This window comes from Cyprinodon tularosa, unplaced genomic scaffold (assembly GCF_016077235.1).
Source record: "Cyprinodon tularosa strain WSP-4 unplaced genomic scaffold, ASM1607723v1 ctg377, whole genome shotgun sequence".
NCBI lineage: Eukaryota > Metazoa > Chordata > Actinopteri > Cyprinodontiformes > Cyprinodontidae > Cyprinodon > Cyprinodon tularosa.
Genome location: NW_024039093.1, coordinates 568,932 through 585,584, shown reverse-complemented (window position 1 = coordinate 585,584; position 16,653 = coordinate 568,932). Strand labels below are relative to the sequence as shown.

At 38.9% G+C, this 16,653-nt stretch overlaps 2 protein-coding genes across 3 annotated transcripts; both read right to left on the bottom strand.

Moving 5' to 3' along the window:
* Window positions 1-251: 251 nt before the first annotated feature.
* On the bottom strand, window positions 252-1,965 carry LOC119790986 (gap junction delta-3 protein-like). The gene has a single exon (XM_038296770.1). The coding sequence runs from the start codon at window positions 1,668-1,670 to the stop codon at window positions 825-827; it is 846 nt and encodes a 281-aa protein (XP_038152698.1). The 5' UTR covers window positions 1,671-1,965; the 3' UTR covers window positions 252-824.
* Window positions 1,966-14,625: 12,660 nt separating this feature from the next.
* LOC119790980 (gap junction delta-3 protein-like) lies at window positions 14,626-16,641 on the bottom strand. 2 transcript variants are annotated; one of them, XM_038296759.1, is made up of 2 exons: window positions 16,490-16,641; window positions 14,626-16,186 (listed from the first exon to the last, which is right to left on the bottom strand). In XM_038296759.1, the coding sequence occupies exon 2, from the start codon at window positions 16,036-16,038 to the stop codon at window positions 15,193-15,195; it is 846 nt and encodes a 281-aa protein (XP_038152687.1). In that variant the 5' UTR covers window positions 16,039-16,186; window positions 16,490-16,641; the 3' UTR covers window positions 14,626-15,192. The 2 variants fall into 2 exon arrangements, with proteins under 2 accessions (XP_038152687.1, XP_038152686.1); XM_038296758.1 differs by having other exon boundaries at window positions 16,403-16,544.
* Window positions 16,642-16,653: the final 12 nt, after the last annotated feature.

Here is a 16,653-nt window from a genome sequence, read left to right as displayed (position 1 = left end):
TGCTTCTTTTGTCTAATTGTTACAACTTACCCCAGCAGGTGTTACAACCTATCCCGGTAGCGGGGCAGGTTGTAACAAAGGCACACCATGTATTTGACATGAACTCATTAAGTCTGTGATATTCTTGAAGAGGTTTGAATTGGTGCCATTTGTAGTAAACTAATGTGGGTATTTTGTATAAAAGTTTGAAAACTCTAGCTCAAATATTCTGTGAGTTAAAGGTGCTGGAGCAAAAAGTGTTACAACTCCCCATAGGCCAGCTCTGTGATTTGATGCCCTCTGTAAGAATTTATAACCATAAATGTTTCCAACAACCTTAATAAGTTGTTAAATTCATGCTGATTTTACAGTTTCTACTTTAGTCAGTTAAATAACATGCTGCTGTCATTTTGCAAATAACTAATGTTGTTGCTCTTTTCAAATGTCCATTATTGTAAAAATTGTCCATAGCTGTTATTGGTTATTTATTCTCCAGGTTCACAGTATTTATATTGTTAAAATACTTTAATGTACAATATTTAATTGTTTATCTTTTACTTTTCACTATTATGTTATTGTTACAGAGCCAGCTCTGCTACCTTTAGCTCTGACACCTCCACTCTCTGTCAGCCAAGGTAGAGTTAAATAGGTTTGTGGAGTTTTTTCCTGTCAAGTCCCCTGCCTCATTGTGTGTTTAGTCTTCAGTGATTCATGAGCCCAGCATTGTAACAATGATTTACTTATCATTCTGGTCTCAAGTTCATTTCATTAGATCTTACATAAATTACAAACATAATAGAAATATTTTTAAAGAGGAAATAGTGATGGTGTCGGTGGGGGAGTTCTCACACTATTTGTGTCCTGTTGTTCACATATTTCCCCCTCTTGCCCCTGATGCTGGAGGCCTTTTTGCTGCTTTTTCCCCCCGATCCTTTCTTTAGCCTCGTGCTGCTGCCTCCACTGTCTGACGACGTCTTTTCCTCTGGCTTATATAACTGATATTGCAGCAGGTTCTGCAGATTCTGACTAGTGTAGTGTTCCTGATCAAGGGGCTCCTGGCTGCAGCAGAACCACTTGGTGTAGCTGTAGAAAAGTTCTGCCAAGCTGCAAAGTGCTGATAGGACCCCCACAGCAAAGTAGAAGAGGAGGAAGATTGTCTTCTCTGCAGGGCGGGAGGTGAAGCAGTCAACTGTGTAGGGGCAGGGAAACCGGCTACAGGGGAACTGTGCTTCCACCTTGAAGCCGTACTGCCACCACTGGCCCACCAAGAAGCCCACCTCAGCAGCGAGTCGAAAGACCACGTTTATGATGTACAGCCTCCTCAAGCGGCGCTCATCTATGATGTTCTGAATTTGGTCTTTTTTCGTCTTAGGGCGTGAGGTCCTTTTGTGACGATGATGAGTGGCATACATGAGGTAAACCAAGGATGGCGTAGCAATCAGGACGATATGAAACACCCAGAATCGGTACTGGGAGATGGGGAAAGCCATATCATAACACACCTGCTTGCAGCCCGGCTGGAGAGTGTTGCAGGAAAACTCCTCTTGTTCATCTTCAAACATGTCAGTCGCAATAGTTCCCAGTATCACTATCCGAAACACTAACATGAGGAAGAGCCAGAAACGTCCAAGCATTGGTGAGTCGGCCTGGAGGTTTCCAAACAGGCCACCGAGGAAGTCCCATTCTCCCATGGTTACAGAGCTGCCAGGTGTCTCTTTCTAAAGAAAAAAAAAATCTGCTGTTCCTTGAAGAGAAAAACAGTTTCTGGTTTCAGAAGAAAGTTAAGTCGAGATTAACATACCCTATATATAATTAATTGACCTGAAACAAAATACATAAAACACACATTTGAATATTGGAAAATCCACAGCTTAAGCTGGCCTTAATTTAAAGTCCTGATTTAGAATTTTTCAAAGGTAAAGTCAATTTAACATTTAAAAGTCCTACAGAAACACCACCGTCCCACAGCTATTGTGCTAAAATGTCATTTATATTTAATTTTGCAGGCTTACTGACATTGGATAGAAGTTTCCTTTCACCTTCAACCAAAAAGTGACATTCCATGACATTTTTTTCTGATCTAAATTTGTTAGAAAGGAAATATACTTACCTCCAACTGCATTCTGCCTATAAACAGTATATTCAGTCTGTAAATATGCCACTGCCTTCAAGCCACTTAATTACGGAACAGGTCTATCCTGAATTTGGCTGACGTAAACCTTTTAAAGGAAATTTCTTTCATTTAAAATAAATGCCTGATAACTTTCCAGAAGGAACTCAAAGGTAAATTGAAAAAAAATAAACTCTTAAAAAAGCAAGTTGGTCCAAAAAACAGCAGTCCAGTCCTCTGTTAGATGTGAAATCCACCTGCAACAGAGCTTTTTACAAGCCAAAATTTTGTTACACCACTAATAAATGTGAACAACGCATAAAATGCTTTGAAGTGGTTCTTGAACTTGTACAGAATACGAATTAAAGCGCTTATGGGTTATTGACCAACTTAATCTATGACTAGGCCTACATTATAACACATATATCTGACCGGTTGTGACCAGCATCAAGAGTAGAAAAAGACAGAAATACAACATCCAATTCATCTTACTGAGGGTATGATTTATTTAGTTAACACCCTGCTACAAATCTAATTGATTGTATAACTGATTACTTGTCACAGTCAGCATTCACGTTTACCTTTTTTAAATTTTGTTTGCTTTTTATTTTTTGATTTTCACATTGAAATATTATAAAATTTGTATTTTTACCTTTGTACATATTATGTACAACTTTGTTAAAATGATTAAATGTGGTTTATTTAGCATAAGATATCTTTCTTGAAAAAGTCAGCTAGTTAATGACTTGATGTGATAATCACATTGACCTATGTTGCTTCACAGAAACCTGGCTGCAGCAAAAGGATTGTGTAAGTATAAATGAGGACACTCCATCTAGTTATTTAAATAGTATTTGTTTGTTCAATCTCTAATTTTATTTCCTTTTTTTCTCTGATTTTTCTCAGCTTAGTAGCTTCATCTGGTCTGTTCCTGTTTGGCTGTGACACCGTCCTGGAGAGTAGGAAATATCAGAGTTGATCAACACCTTTGCTTAAAGATGTAGGAGATCGGCCTGTTTTTCAGTGTAGTCCTGTTTCTCTCTTACTGTAACTGGCTGATGTGCTCTCTTCATCCTCTGACATGTGTAAAGAGACAGAGACTGGACCCAAATAAACCCAGACAGGTTAGTGACGTTTTACTTTGAAGATTTATTGAGAGGGTTAATCAGAAAGCGGGGCTGGATCTGTGTGGGCAACTGGCTGCAGGAAGACAGGCGGGTAGATTGAGGGAGGATTACCAGTTTTATCCAGGACGGAGAGGCAGGCAGTCAGGCGGAGCTTTTCAGAGTCAGAGATCCAGAGAGAGGGAAGCAGGCAGGCAGAATCAATCAGGGTTCGGGCAGGCTCGGAGTCAGGGGGCAGATCGGGTCGGAACCAGATAGGCGGTCAGGTTCTTCCTTTGATGCTGGATTATTCGTAGCTGGTTGGCTTGAGATAACCCTGGTTTATAGAGGTAAACTATTTATCGTATAGGTTTGGAAACATTGCTGATCTGTTATTAACATTAAGGGCCGGATTTATCAAGATCCAATTTTGCGTGCAGTAATTTGCGCTCGCAAACTGGAATTTTGCGCAAGGGGCTGAGCCATGGTTTGCGGGTGATTTAACAAAGGTGATTGCGTAACTGGTGGCAAGTGCAAAACGGTTGGAGACGCCATATTTAAATGATGGTTTTGTGGTTTGCGGCAAAGTAGTTTGCAGTTTGTACAAACTAGTGCATTAAGAAATTTAAATCTTACAGTGACCCCCAACAAAAAAAAAAAAAAAAATATATATATATATATATATATATATATATATATATATATATATATATATATGTATATATAAAAACGTTGGCAACCTTTATTCCCTAAGGTGGTATGTGGCTGAATTTCTACTTCACTGCAGTAAAAAAAAAACAAAAAAAAACAGGTGTTTTGTATTGGCCAGTAGAAAAATGCACATACCAAATGGCTCACAAGAAGTGACTGTGGATGAGATGACTGCGCGTACGCATCCCTGCAGCATTGGCATGTTGCTCCACAGGCGCAGAGGGGAGGTCGGGGTTCTCCGTTAGGGCGTCAGGGCGACATGGCATTTAGAACGTCAGACAGCACTTCTGAACAACTAGATTGGGAGATCCAATGTTGCAAGGAGTTTTGTGATATCTGGTATTGCGTGGGTCCTCCTTGTGGCTGGCTCCAAATCCATTCGGAGTTCCCCCAACAGCTCCAAAATGGCAATGCTGGATAAACGATATGTTTTGATGATCGTTTCCTCGTTCATTCCAAAAATATTCACACGGAGTGAAAAAATGCGTTCTCTGCGTCTCCTTGCTTCATTTCCATGTCTCCTTCTTGCGACAATAACCGCTGCCATGTGTGCGCAATTACGCATACAGACCATTTGCACCTTCTTTTGAAACATGTTAAATATAGAGTCAGATACCGTTAGCAAAATTGCTTTCAGGTTTAATAAATCACTTTGCGAGTGCTAAATTAATATATTTACATGTTCTCCTCCCACAAGACGCACTTTTGCGTGTAAACGCCCCATATTGCATATTCATTGCAGAAAAAGTACTAAATGGATAAGAGGCGCTATTTAGCATGTTTTAAAGACCAAATTCTTTTAGCACGCTGTTGATAGATCAGTTTGTACATTTTTTAGCGTGCGCAGTGAAATAGATCACGTTTTTATACACGCAAACCTTTGATAGATCCGGCCCTAAGTTTTTTAAACCTCTAGTTTCCACCATCAGACAAACAGATGGACAGAGAGGATGAATCAAGAACTCAAGTCAACACTTAGATGCCTGACCTCCACCAACCCAATGGATTGGAGCAGGTTCTTAATATTGGTAGAAGTGATGGTGACATGAATCCTCATGAGGCATTGAACCGTTTGGCCAAATTGCTTCAATGATCCCCACATTTCATGGAGCTCCATGTGAACATGTTGCCACCTACTGGTGGAGTGCAGAACTACAGTTAGTAATATAATCTGTGATGTTTGCAATTGTTTGTCTTGTCTTTTTCCCATTTAAGTTCCTTTGAAATTGCTCATGATTGGTGTGTATAATAAAGTCTTTTGTAAGTTTTTTTTGTGTAAAATGTCTTAGAAGAGAAAAATCTGTTAATGTACACCGTTTTTCTGCCATTTTAGTGAAATAAGCTCAAGCAGAAAGAGAGTGTTTGTGTAAAGTGGGCAATGATGAGCAAAATGAAAGGTGTTAGTCATTGTTATTCAAACATAATAATTTTTCGGGTTGGAAGTTATGTGTTCAACCAAAATATTGGCTAAACCAACCAAAACTAATTTGGCTCTGTTTTTACCCAATCTGTATTTGTACTGGGGAAACCAATAAAATTGATCATATCAGCCAAATGAACTGGTGAAAGGGAAGTGAAATGGAGTGCTCAAAGATGACCCTGCACATTTTGAGTATGTTTGGCTCAACCTGCTGCTGTGAAGCAGGATTCTCCACCATGAACAGAATCAAAAATAAATATGGATCCAGGTTCAAAATGAGCTCCTTGATATGTGATTGAGAATAGCTTTGTCTCCACACCAACCCAGGTGCAGCCTAAAGCCCACTGCTCTAATTACCAACTACCAGTTTTAGTCCGTGAGGCAGACACTCTGTCTACTTTTAAGGCTAGGCTTAAAACTTTCCTTTTTGATAAAGCTTATAGTTAAAGTGGCTCAGGTTATCCTGAGCTATCTCTATAGTTATGCTGCTATAGGCTTAGACTGCTGGAGGACATAGGGACCCCCATTTCATCATTCTGCTTCATTCTATCTCTATTCTCCTATTCTGCAGAATCTGTTAGTTCAATTTCTAACGTTCTGCTCTCTCTGCTTTTTCTCAGAGTAGCTTTGCCTCGTCTTTTCCTGTTTGGCTGTGACTCCATCCTGGAGAGAAATATCAGCTGTGCTGGTCTCATCAACGACCTTCTTTGTGGATGCTGGAGATAGGCCTGTTTTCCAGAGTAGTCCTGTTTCTCTGACCGTGACTGGCTGGATGTGCTCTCTTCATCCTCTGACATGGGAGCTGGCTCGGAGCTCATCTGCCTGGCTGTGTGTTTCCTGGACGGGGCCGCCTTTTACAGCTGCTTTTTCTATCTCTGCTTCTGTCTCCTTGAACCCCAGTGGGCCTCAGCAGATGGCCGCTCACACTGAGCCTGGTTCTCCTGGAGGTTTCTTCCTGTTAAAAGGGAGTTTTTCCTCTCCACTGTCACTACAAGCATGCTTAGTGTGACAGATTGTATTTGAGTCAATGATTCGATGCAATCAGCTGGTTTTCCTTAGAAAACTTTAAATCAATTTGACTGAATGATCTGGTGAACTGTAAAGTGCCTTGAGATGACATGTATTGTGAATTGTCACTATAGAAATAAACTGAATTGAATTGAATTACGCCATAAAAAAGAAAGAAAAAAAGGTCAGTTCAGGTGTAAAAAAAAAAGTGAATAACAGATTTTCTCTATTCAGACCCCGCTGATTTTTAATTGGTTAGTCCTGCTCTAGTGTTTTCAATCTTGTGCTGAAAATACTTCCTGGTTCTCAGCAAACCCTCCAGCACCACTGCCCCTTGACTCAGGCAAATCTGGCCTCAAAGGCAAAAGGCTCCCAATCCGTATCCTGGATTCTACCAGTTCTCCAATAAAACTCCTGTTCTCAAACATCAAACCAATAAGTCCTCTCAGAGTAATTTTTCTCAAGATTTTGGCTTCAAGTTCCAACTTTCTCATTCTCCTTAGATGTGTCTCCGCCCTGTAAACTACTTAAACCTAAGGAATTTAATGTTAAGATGAGGCAGATTTTTTCATATAACATATTTCAGTTGCAAAACGGTATAAAATGCTTAAAGTTACAATATTGCCATGCTTAACTAAACTGCTTGTAATTATTCTGTGTATTTAAAACTTTAACAAAGTAATGAGACATAGTGAAGTTAATATGAATAACTTAAATTAGGGGGGAAAAAAGTATTACGATACCATGAAAATTTAAGGTCACTAAAAAAACTTGTTAAAAACTAAACCTAGATATGCTCAATTTAAAAATATTACTTTAGGATGATTTGCTTGAAATCATAAAAAAGTAAACATTTAGTTAACCTAGGAATATATTTCGACCCAAACAACAGCTACAATAACACCACAAAATAGTTAAATACACCAGATAACAGTGATTGAGAGCATGAAATAGCTCCTACTGAGAATTCAAACTGAAGGAAACTTTCTAAATGGAAGACTCCAATTTGGGAAATGGCTAAAGGGTTATTTCATCTATTTTTTCTCACCAGCTATTGTCTTTATTCTGATCTAGTCACACTACAATACTCATAACCTTAAACCTGGATTGTATAATTTATTATACACTAATAGCAGACTGCTTTAAACCCATTTTTATCTAATTAAAAGTTGTTTTCGCTTAGTTTTTTCCTTTGTTCTTTGCATCTATGCCAGAATAAAGTTGTCTCAGTTCAAAAACGAATATTCTATCATTGGTTTATATTTTGTCAGGTTGGGTGGAGGGTGAAAATATAGAGACTGAAGCTGAAGTGGTTTCTTGCAGATTCATTAATCCAAAAGTAGCAACTGAGGCAAAAATCCCAAATAACAAAATACAGAAAATTCAAAAAGCTAGAAGATGTCAGAGAAAACACACAAGGATCAAGAAATGAAGAGGAACCAGCAAAGAGCGACTGAACAGAAGGAGTATATTTGGGAGACAGAAACAATGGGTGTGGAATCTAGAAGGGAGCTAGGGGAAAGAGACAGACACAAGAGGGCAACACAGGGCAAACAAGAAATACAGAAGAACTCAAATACAATCAAAAATAACTAGAATAACACAAAATGGAAATAAAATCAATGACAACTCAAAGAAAAAACTTAAATAGAACCAAAACCATTAAATATTTGGCACTAATAACATAAAAAGATCATGATTTTAGGATAAACCAAAACCAAAGTGTTTTGTTTGTGCAGGATTAAACTTGTAAAAAAAAATCTAGTAATTTATTTCAAACAAATTATTTCCCCAAGATTTTCACGTCTCTCGATGAAAACAATAATGTGCATCACAAGATCTCACTGCAACAAAAAAAGCTATTTGGCTTTGAGTTATTCTGAGGTCTGTTGTCTTTCCCTCTTTACCTAATAGCTACTGGTGTTCCTTTTTCATCAGTCACTTCTGCTCTCTCACCTCTCACCAAACAGGACATATTCTGTGTGCCGCTTCCTCAGGCCTGGATAACTTTTTACTTTCCTTAAAGAAGTCGGAATACTAAAAAGCCTCTTTCATACATTTTTAGAAAATATTTCAAGGACTCATTCTCAGTGGTCCAGATGTAAAAAAGCATCAAAATGTGCATTTAATGGGCTTTCACAAAAAAGAATGAGGCTTTCAGAGATCAGGAACTGGATGTAGAAGATTCTGCTTTAAGCATAAAACTATATATTCTAGGTTCAGGGTGTTTAGGTATGTTAGTTATTGTCCTGGACAGGTTCTAGGACAATAGCAATGGTAATGGTCCTTACACCAGAGAACACAGCACTGCAGGACAGAACCTTGCACTCCATGAGCAATATGCAGAGGTAAGTATTTACTGTACATAAGTACACTTTTTAGGTATCTATATTTTACTCCACTACTTATTTTTCTTCCTGCTTCTGACTTCTACTTGTTACATTTTCACACAAGTATCTGTGCTTTCTATACATTTTTAAAACAAACGTTACTCGTTACTCTTGGCTTCAGTTTAATGTTTATGAATATTTATTTCATGTTATGTGGGCCATCCAATGCTGATCATTGATGCCATCCACATCTAGTGAAAACTAGTGTAATTGAAGTCATATAATGCAAACACTGACTAGTTAGTTATTCGTCAAATTTCTTTTTTTTCTCACTTATTTAGTATCCTGTGGTAGTCTTTGGGTTGCATATTCCTGAAGACGAGGAGGAAAAAGGTCAGTGTGGACGCAGCACCGGAGATACAAACTAACCTGCATAAATTGAACATGGGCAGACTGGAGAATCCAAACGAAAAAAACCCAACTTGAATATTTTTGTAACTATTTTTCTTTAACTGTTCACTGTGGAAGTGTACATAATTTCCTAAGCAGGTGGAGGAGCCTCGTGAAAGCATTTGAAAAGCTGAAAATTGCCATTTCTGTTAAATCCAGCCTGTTGGGATCCAGAGGCTTGCCCTCCAGAGGGCGCCGAGGATCCCTTCCTGTTTTTATGTTTTTTTTTTCTGTTGGGATCTGGGGTACTGTTGGGATCTGGAGATCTCCACCTGTCTCCAGCAGAGAGCGCTATGGGTCTCCTGAGCTGGAGCCTCCTGCACACCTGAGGATCATCAGCCCATCAGGAGACCTCCTACATAAGCAGCACCCAGACCTGTCTTCAGCGCTGGAGTGTTGACCAGTTTTGGTTAGCGGAACCTGAGCCACAGCTTGAACTTTTATCTCTGTCTGCTCTAGGGAGCAATCTGATCCTAACCAGTCTCTGTCCTCTCTGCTCACAGGAAAACCCGACTGAACTCAGCAGCTCTGGAGGAGCTCATGTTTGGAAACCTGCCTGTCTGCCCAGAGAAGCCAAACCTGAAGATCCTCAGTCTGAATCTCCCAGCTAGTTCTCAGGAGAGAACTAGAAGGACAACTCAAGGTCTGAATCTCGCTAGCCTGAAGCTAAGCTCTGCCGCTGCTGAACTCTCTGCTGGAACCACAGTCTCTGGACCCAACTGGTTCCCTCTCTCCACTGATCAGTCTGAACCTCATCAGGTACAAACCAGAATCAAAACGCTATCAAACCATCGCTGCTGCCTGGCTAACCAAACAATCCATCTCTGCAGATTTCTCAGTGAAACCAAATCCCGGACCAGTACCAGAACCAGTGCTTTGTTTACTCTGTTTGTGCCACTCTTTAATAAACTGTTAAACTTTTACCCTGCTTCGTGTGGTGTTCTGTAGTGATGGGTCGGGCAACACCGATGCGTCGGCGCATGTGTCGGTCTCATAGAGCGAAACCTGTGTCGACGTGTGTATCGCTACGGAAAAGTCACGTGACCGAAACAGTTCCTGTATCGGTCACGTGACCGATGTTTCGAACTGATTGACAAGCCTTTATAAGGAAGCGCATCTGCCAAAACAATCTTGCGTGTTTTGCGAATATAAAATTCATCAAAAATTATGGAGCTTCCTCAAGCAAAAAAGGTTTCTCCCGTGTGGGACCACTTTGATGTTATTTCGGAAAATAAGGTATTTGTTTTAATTTCCTTGTTTCATCCTGTTCCTCTCAGAGTTTCCACTTGATTTTCTGAGTAGAAATTCATTTCAAAGTGACCTTTAGTTTACTGTTCGTGTTATTTTCTACAGGTTAAATGTCGCAATTGCTCAACAGAGCTTACATATTTAAATAACAGCACCTCCTCAATGCTGAGGCATTAAAGGGCCAAGCATGAGAGTGAAATCCATGATACACCCATGATGAACTCAGGTATACAGGTATTTTACAACTTACTGACTTTGTTTTATTGATAATTCTGAATAATTTACACTTTCTCATTTTTAACCATCAAGCTTCCAGAAAGCAGATGCTTGATGAGGCTGTGCTTAATTTCATTGTAAAGGACTGCCAGCCCCTCGCTGTTGTGGAGAATGAAGGGTTCAGGGAGCTGGTTCAGCTCCTTGAGCCCTCATTTGTTTTGCCAACCAGAAAGGTTTGTGTGGAAATTATCTAAAGTGGTAGTTTATTCATCAAATTTATTTTAAATATATTGATTTTCTTCTGGTTTGACTTGGTGTGGTTTTCAGACCATCAAACAACTGTTGGCCAAAAAGTGCGAGGAGAAACGGGAACGGGTGAAAATGGAAGTACAGCAGGCTGCGGACAGAATGTGCCTCAATAGCTGGAAGCTCAAATGAGCCCCAGCCGGGAACATCTTCACAACAGCGGTCTGCCCCCACTTCAGGCATGATATTGAGCATCATTTCTTTGTTGTTTGTAAATCATGTACTAAAATACTTTTTTTTTTTTTTTTTTTTTTTTTTTTTAAGATGACCTTTGGGAACATTTTGATCTCGAAGTGGGGAGGCAGACCAAAAGTGCCACAGCTGATGCCATCCTTGAGGTGCATAGATACATGGCAGAGGGCAATATTGCGAGGTCCCAGGATCCTCTTGTATATTGGAAAAACTAAAGGACGGTTTATCCAAACCTCTTCCGCCTGGCCTTAAAATTTTTGTGCACTCCAGCTTCATCTGTGCCGTGTGAGCGGGTGTTTTCCACAGCTGGAGAACTAATATCAAAAAAGCGTAAAAGACTGGATTTCAAAACGTTGCAACAACTTATTTTTTTGAATAAAAAATTGTAAAAAAAAAAATACCAGTGAACAAGCATCTTCATTTACTACATGTTTACTTAGAGATTATTACATTATGATGCAGGTTCTCATTATTCATTGACTGTGTCTAAAATATCAAATCTGTTTTAATAATAATACAATGCATCATACAATGAATTGCATCATATTAGTGTATATAATAGGTCATCAAATCAGTGTCAGTTAACTCTGTCAACTAGGTTGCCTGTAGGGACTTTTAATGTCCAGCAGGTGTCAGTATTCAGTGACACAGTATCGACACAGTATCAATACAGTTTGGTAATGTGTCGAAACGTTTCATGACGCCTCATCAACCCATCACTAGTGTTCTGCATGTGGGTTTAATCACAGAGACCCATCATGACACAGCCATTGTGCCGTAAAGATAAATTAAGATCATATGGACACTATATAGACTACAGATTGACACTCTGGGTCTCTGAGCAAGACCCTTAACCCCACACTGCTCCCCGGACGCCGGGGAAGTGTTGCACTAACTTATATGTTATTTTTATCCAGGTGTTGTACGTTTTTAAGTCATTAGCTCTAATACTGTTATCCCCCGATACCCCTGATATTAGAACCAGTGCAGTTATCTGAAACACTGAAGTTTTACTGAAGAACTAAAACAAGTAAGTACTGTTTTATAACCCTGTGTTCAGTTTCTCACTGCTGGGGGGTTTTGTGTTTAATGCATCTCAAGGAAGTCGCATAAGCAAAAAACATTATCCTAGTTTTTGCTTCTGTCTCCTTGAACCTGTCGGCCTCAGCAGATGGCCGCTCACACTGAGCCTGGTTCTGCTGGAGGTTTCTTCCTGTTAAAAGGGAGTTTTTCCTCTCCACTGTCGCTGCCTACAAGCATGCTTAGTGTGAGGGATTGCATTTGAGTTAATGAGTCAATGCAATCAACTGGTTTTCCTTAGATAGAAAACTTTTAATCAATCTGACTGGATGATCTGGTGAACTGTAAAGTGCCTTGAGATGACATGCATTGTGAATTGGCGCTATAGAAATAAACTAAATTGAATTACGCCATTAAAAGGAAAGAAAAAAAAGGTCAGTTCAGGTGTAAAAAAAAGTGAATCAGGGCTCCAATACTGTTATCCCCCGATACCCCTGATATTAGAACCAGTTCAGTTATCTGAAACACTGAAGTTTGACTGAAGAACTAAAACTAGTACTGTTTTATAACCCTGTGTTCAGTTTCTCACTGCTGGGGGGTTTTGTGTTTAATGCATCTCAAGGAAGTCGCATAAACAAAAAACATTATCCTAGTTACTGAAAATGTATTTTGTTGTTTTTGTCATTGGGCTGTTGCAAATACATAAAAGCAGTCTTTAGACAAACATTTAATCAAATTCATAAAATGTTTACAGAAACCCCCACACTTAATAGCCGAGGTTACCTGTTGAACCTGACAAACCAGAGGCCGTCAATCTAAGGTGAAACCAAAAAAAGTGTGTTGCGTGAACAGAAATGTTTATAAGACCTTTTCTCATCATTAATGTTGAGAAAATTTCCATGTGCATTAGTATTTTTTTAAACTAAATAATTTTAAACTCTAAGTTTACTTTAAAATAAACTATTCTTACAATCAGCTTGAGATTTGTCCATGTGTGCTTCCCTGTGTAAAATATAGACGTTTGGTTTTATACAGCTGTACATATGACCTGTGTGGAATGATGAAACATCACCTCTACCTGCTGCAAAAACATTTATTGAGACCAAATAATAATGAAACTGAAAAGTCGTTGTGTTTTTTTATTATGGATCGTAAAAATGAAAACATTGTTTCAGACACAGCAGGAACAAAGATGCATTGAAGAATCTTTCAGCTGAGGCTCTTAGCTAAGCAACAATGAGTCCCAGAAATGTGGCCGAGCTTGTTGGTTTCTCACATTCAGAGAGCTTAGAGTTACCACTCTCTAACACACCCGGTTAGTTTTATTCACTTTAGATCTTAGTGCACTTTAAAAAAAATAAATATCTTATAAAAATTTAAAAAACATGAGCTATTGCATGTAAAAAAAGCTACAATTTTACATTGAAAAAAATAAAAGGAGAGATTCACATTTTGTTAATTATATTCAAAGTTAAAAGTTTACAGTGCAATAAATTAAATAAAGTTTAATGTGAAAGTTCATTTTATATTCAGGTATATTCACCGGGGGGGGGGGGGGGGGGGGGGGGGGGGGGGGGCTGAGCCATTCACCTTGACAAATGGCTATTTATTTAATTTATTCTTTGTTCGCTGTAAGAAAATGTTACGGAAGAGGATTAGGGCCACTGGAAAAAAAAAGTTAACTGATTTTTACATTTTATTTCAGTTTAACATGGGGAATTCTGACTTTAATCTCAGAATTCTGACTGAATTCTGACAATAAAAAAATAATCCCAGAATTCTGAATTTTTTCCCAGAATTCTGACTTTAATCCCAGAATTCTGAATTTTTTCTCAGAATTCTGACTTTAATCCCAGAATTCTGAATTTTTTCCCAGATTTCTGACTTTAATCCCAGAATTCTGACTTTAATCTCAGAATTCTGACTTTTTTTATTGTCAGAACTCAGTCAGAATTCTGAGATTAAAGTCAGAATTCTGAGAAAAAAGTCAGAATTCTGACTTTTTCCCCATACTATACTGAAATAAAATAAAAAAAAAATCAATTAACTTTTTTTTTCTCAGTGGCCCTAATCCTCTTCCGTAAAATGTGGCTAATTGATATCATATGTTATGTTTTATAATAATCCTTTGGGTACAACAACTATTGTAGGAATTAAACCAACATTTTCAGACAATATTACACCAGGTTCTAGGGTTTTTAACCACATAATTCTTGAAAATACTTAACTAAGATAAATAATAACTTGTTCAACATGGTTTAAATATTAAGATTTCCATTTATCCTTTATCTATTAGTGTAAAATATTATGCCTTTTCAAGAATTTCAAAAACAAAAGCTCCTGAAAATATGTAAATATGTTTAAAAAATGCATGAAATTTGTGTTGTTTTTTTTTACAAGAAAAAAAAGTCCAATTGTTTACTTTGAGTTTGGTTTCTAACTAAAGATAATACTGTATTTTGAATTATTTTGCTATTTTTCATTTAAACTTTTTAAATATTCAGTCCTTATTAGCCAACTTAAAGTAAAGAAATTATATGACACGTACATAAACTTTTAAATAAACAAACAGCTTGCTGTTGAGTAGGGAAATTTAAAGAATATTTAGATGAGGGTTCTTTCCTACTTAGCGAGCTCATACTTAGCAAAACAACAGTAGAATAAGCTTAGCAACACACTCAGTCTAAAAAGGAAAACAAAACTGTTTCTTTCCATTCTGTTCTTTCTATATTAGCTTGGAATTGCTTTCATTTTAGACATAATCAGTTATGGGTCATAATAGATGCCATTTTGAAGGTGGATTTTTTTCCACTTCAGTGGAAGTGACAGAGCTGCCTCCACTGTCTGTCAGCCAAGGCAGAGTTAAACAGGTTTGTTGATTGTTTGCTGTTTAAGTCCCCTGCCTCATCATTTGTTTAGCGTCTGCAGTGATTCATCAGCCATGAATGGTAACAAGACCTTACTTATCATTCTCGTCTAAAATTCATTTCCTGATTTTGCTCCAAGCGTTTCCTTATTTTGCTTCCAAACAGCAAAACTTTGGAGATACACAATGAATTACGAAATCGTTTTGAACGGGAAATGGTGGTGGGGGAGTTCTCACACCATTAGTGTCCTGGTGTTCACATATTTCCCCCTTTTGCCCCTGATGCTGGAGGCCTTTTTGCTGCTTTTCTTCACTGATCCTTTCTTTAGCCTCGTGCTGCTGCCTCCACTGTCTGACGACGTCTTTTCCTCTGGCTTATATAACTTATCATGCTCCAGGTTCTGCAGGTTCTGACTAGCCCAGTGTTCCTCATCAAGGGGCTCCTGGCTGCAGCAGAACCACTTGGTGTAGCTGTAGAAAAGTTCTGCCAAGCTGCAAAGTGCTGATAGGACCCCCACAGCAAAGTAGAAGAGGAGGAAGACTGTCTTCTCTGCAGGGCGGGAGGTGAAGCAGTCAACTGTGTAGGGGCAGGGAAACCGGCTACAGGGGAACTGTGCTTCCACCTTGAAGCCGTACTGCCACCACTGGCCCACCAAGAAGCCCACCTCAGCAGCGAGTCGAAAGACCACGTTTATGATGTACAGCCTCCTCAAGCGGCGCTCATCTATGATGTTCTGAATTTTGTTTTTTTTCGTCTTAGGGCGGGAGGTCCTTTTGTGACGATGATGAGTGGCATACATGAGGAAAACCATGGATGGCGTAGCAATCAGGACGATATGAAACACCCAGAATCTGTACTGGGAGATGGGGAAAGCCATATCATAACACACCTGCTTGCAGCCCGGCTGGAGAGTGTTGCAGGAAAACTCCTCTTGTTCATCTTCAAACATGTCGCTGGCAATAGTTCCCAGTATCACTATCCGAAACACTAGCATGAGGAAGAGCCAGAAACGTCCAAGCATTGGCGAGTGGGCCTGGAGAGTGTCTATCAGGCCACTGAGGAAACCCCATTCACCCATGGTTGCAGAGCTGCCAGGTGCCTCTTAGTAAAGAAAAGTGTTTCTGGTTTAACAAAAAACCTAATTGGATTAATATACTCTATGAGACTCAAAGCGAGACTGTGGTTCAAAGGTAACTTCAGGCATCATTGTGTCATCGTTAATTGACCTGAAACCAAAAACAAAACCATCAATTAGAAAACAGGAGATCCCACAGGGGTTAGGCACTAAAGCTAGCCTTTATTCAAATTTATGGTTTTAATTAGCTCTAAGGTGAAATAAATGTTTTACATTTGTTACAGAAATGCCAAAATCCCACAGCTATTTTGCTAAAAGATCATTTGTAACTAATTTAGCAGCCATAAGGACATTGATAAGTACTCACAGTTCCTGTTGATCTAAAAAAGCGACATATCCATGAAATTCTTCCTCAGATCTGAATATTTTTAGACAAGTGATGTACTTACAGTACTGCTTTACATCCAACTGTCTTGTTGTCAAAGGTGCAGTCAGCCTATAGTGATGGTATCTTATATAGTGCCGCCTACAAGTCAATGAATGAGAAAAACAGGTCCGTCCTGTTGATTTTTTTCCTCTACTTGTTTCAACATGACAGATTTCCTTCTAAAAGCCTGA

What these genes read in the sequence shown, in the direction of transcription:
- LOC119790986 (XM_038296770.1), bottom strand. Translation starts at nt 1,670, where the DNA reads ATGGGAGAATGGGACTTCCTCGGTGGCCTGTTTGGAAACCTCCAGGCC.
- LOC119790980 (XM_038296759.1), bottom strand. Translation starts at nt 16,038, where the DNA reads ATGGGTGAATGGGGTTTCCTCAGTGGCCTGATAGACACTCTCCAGGCC.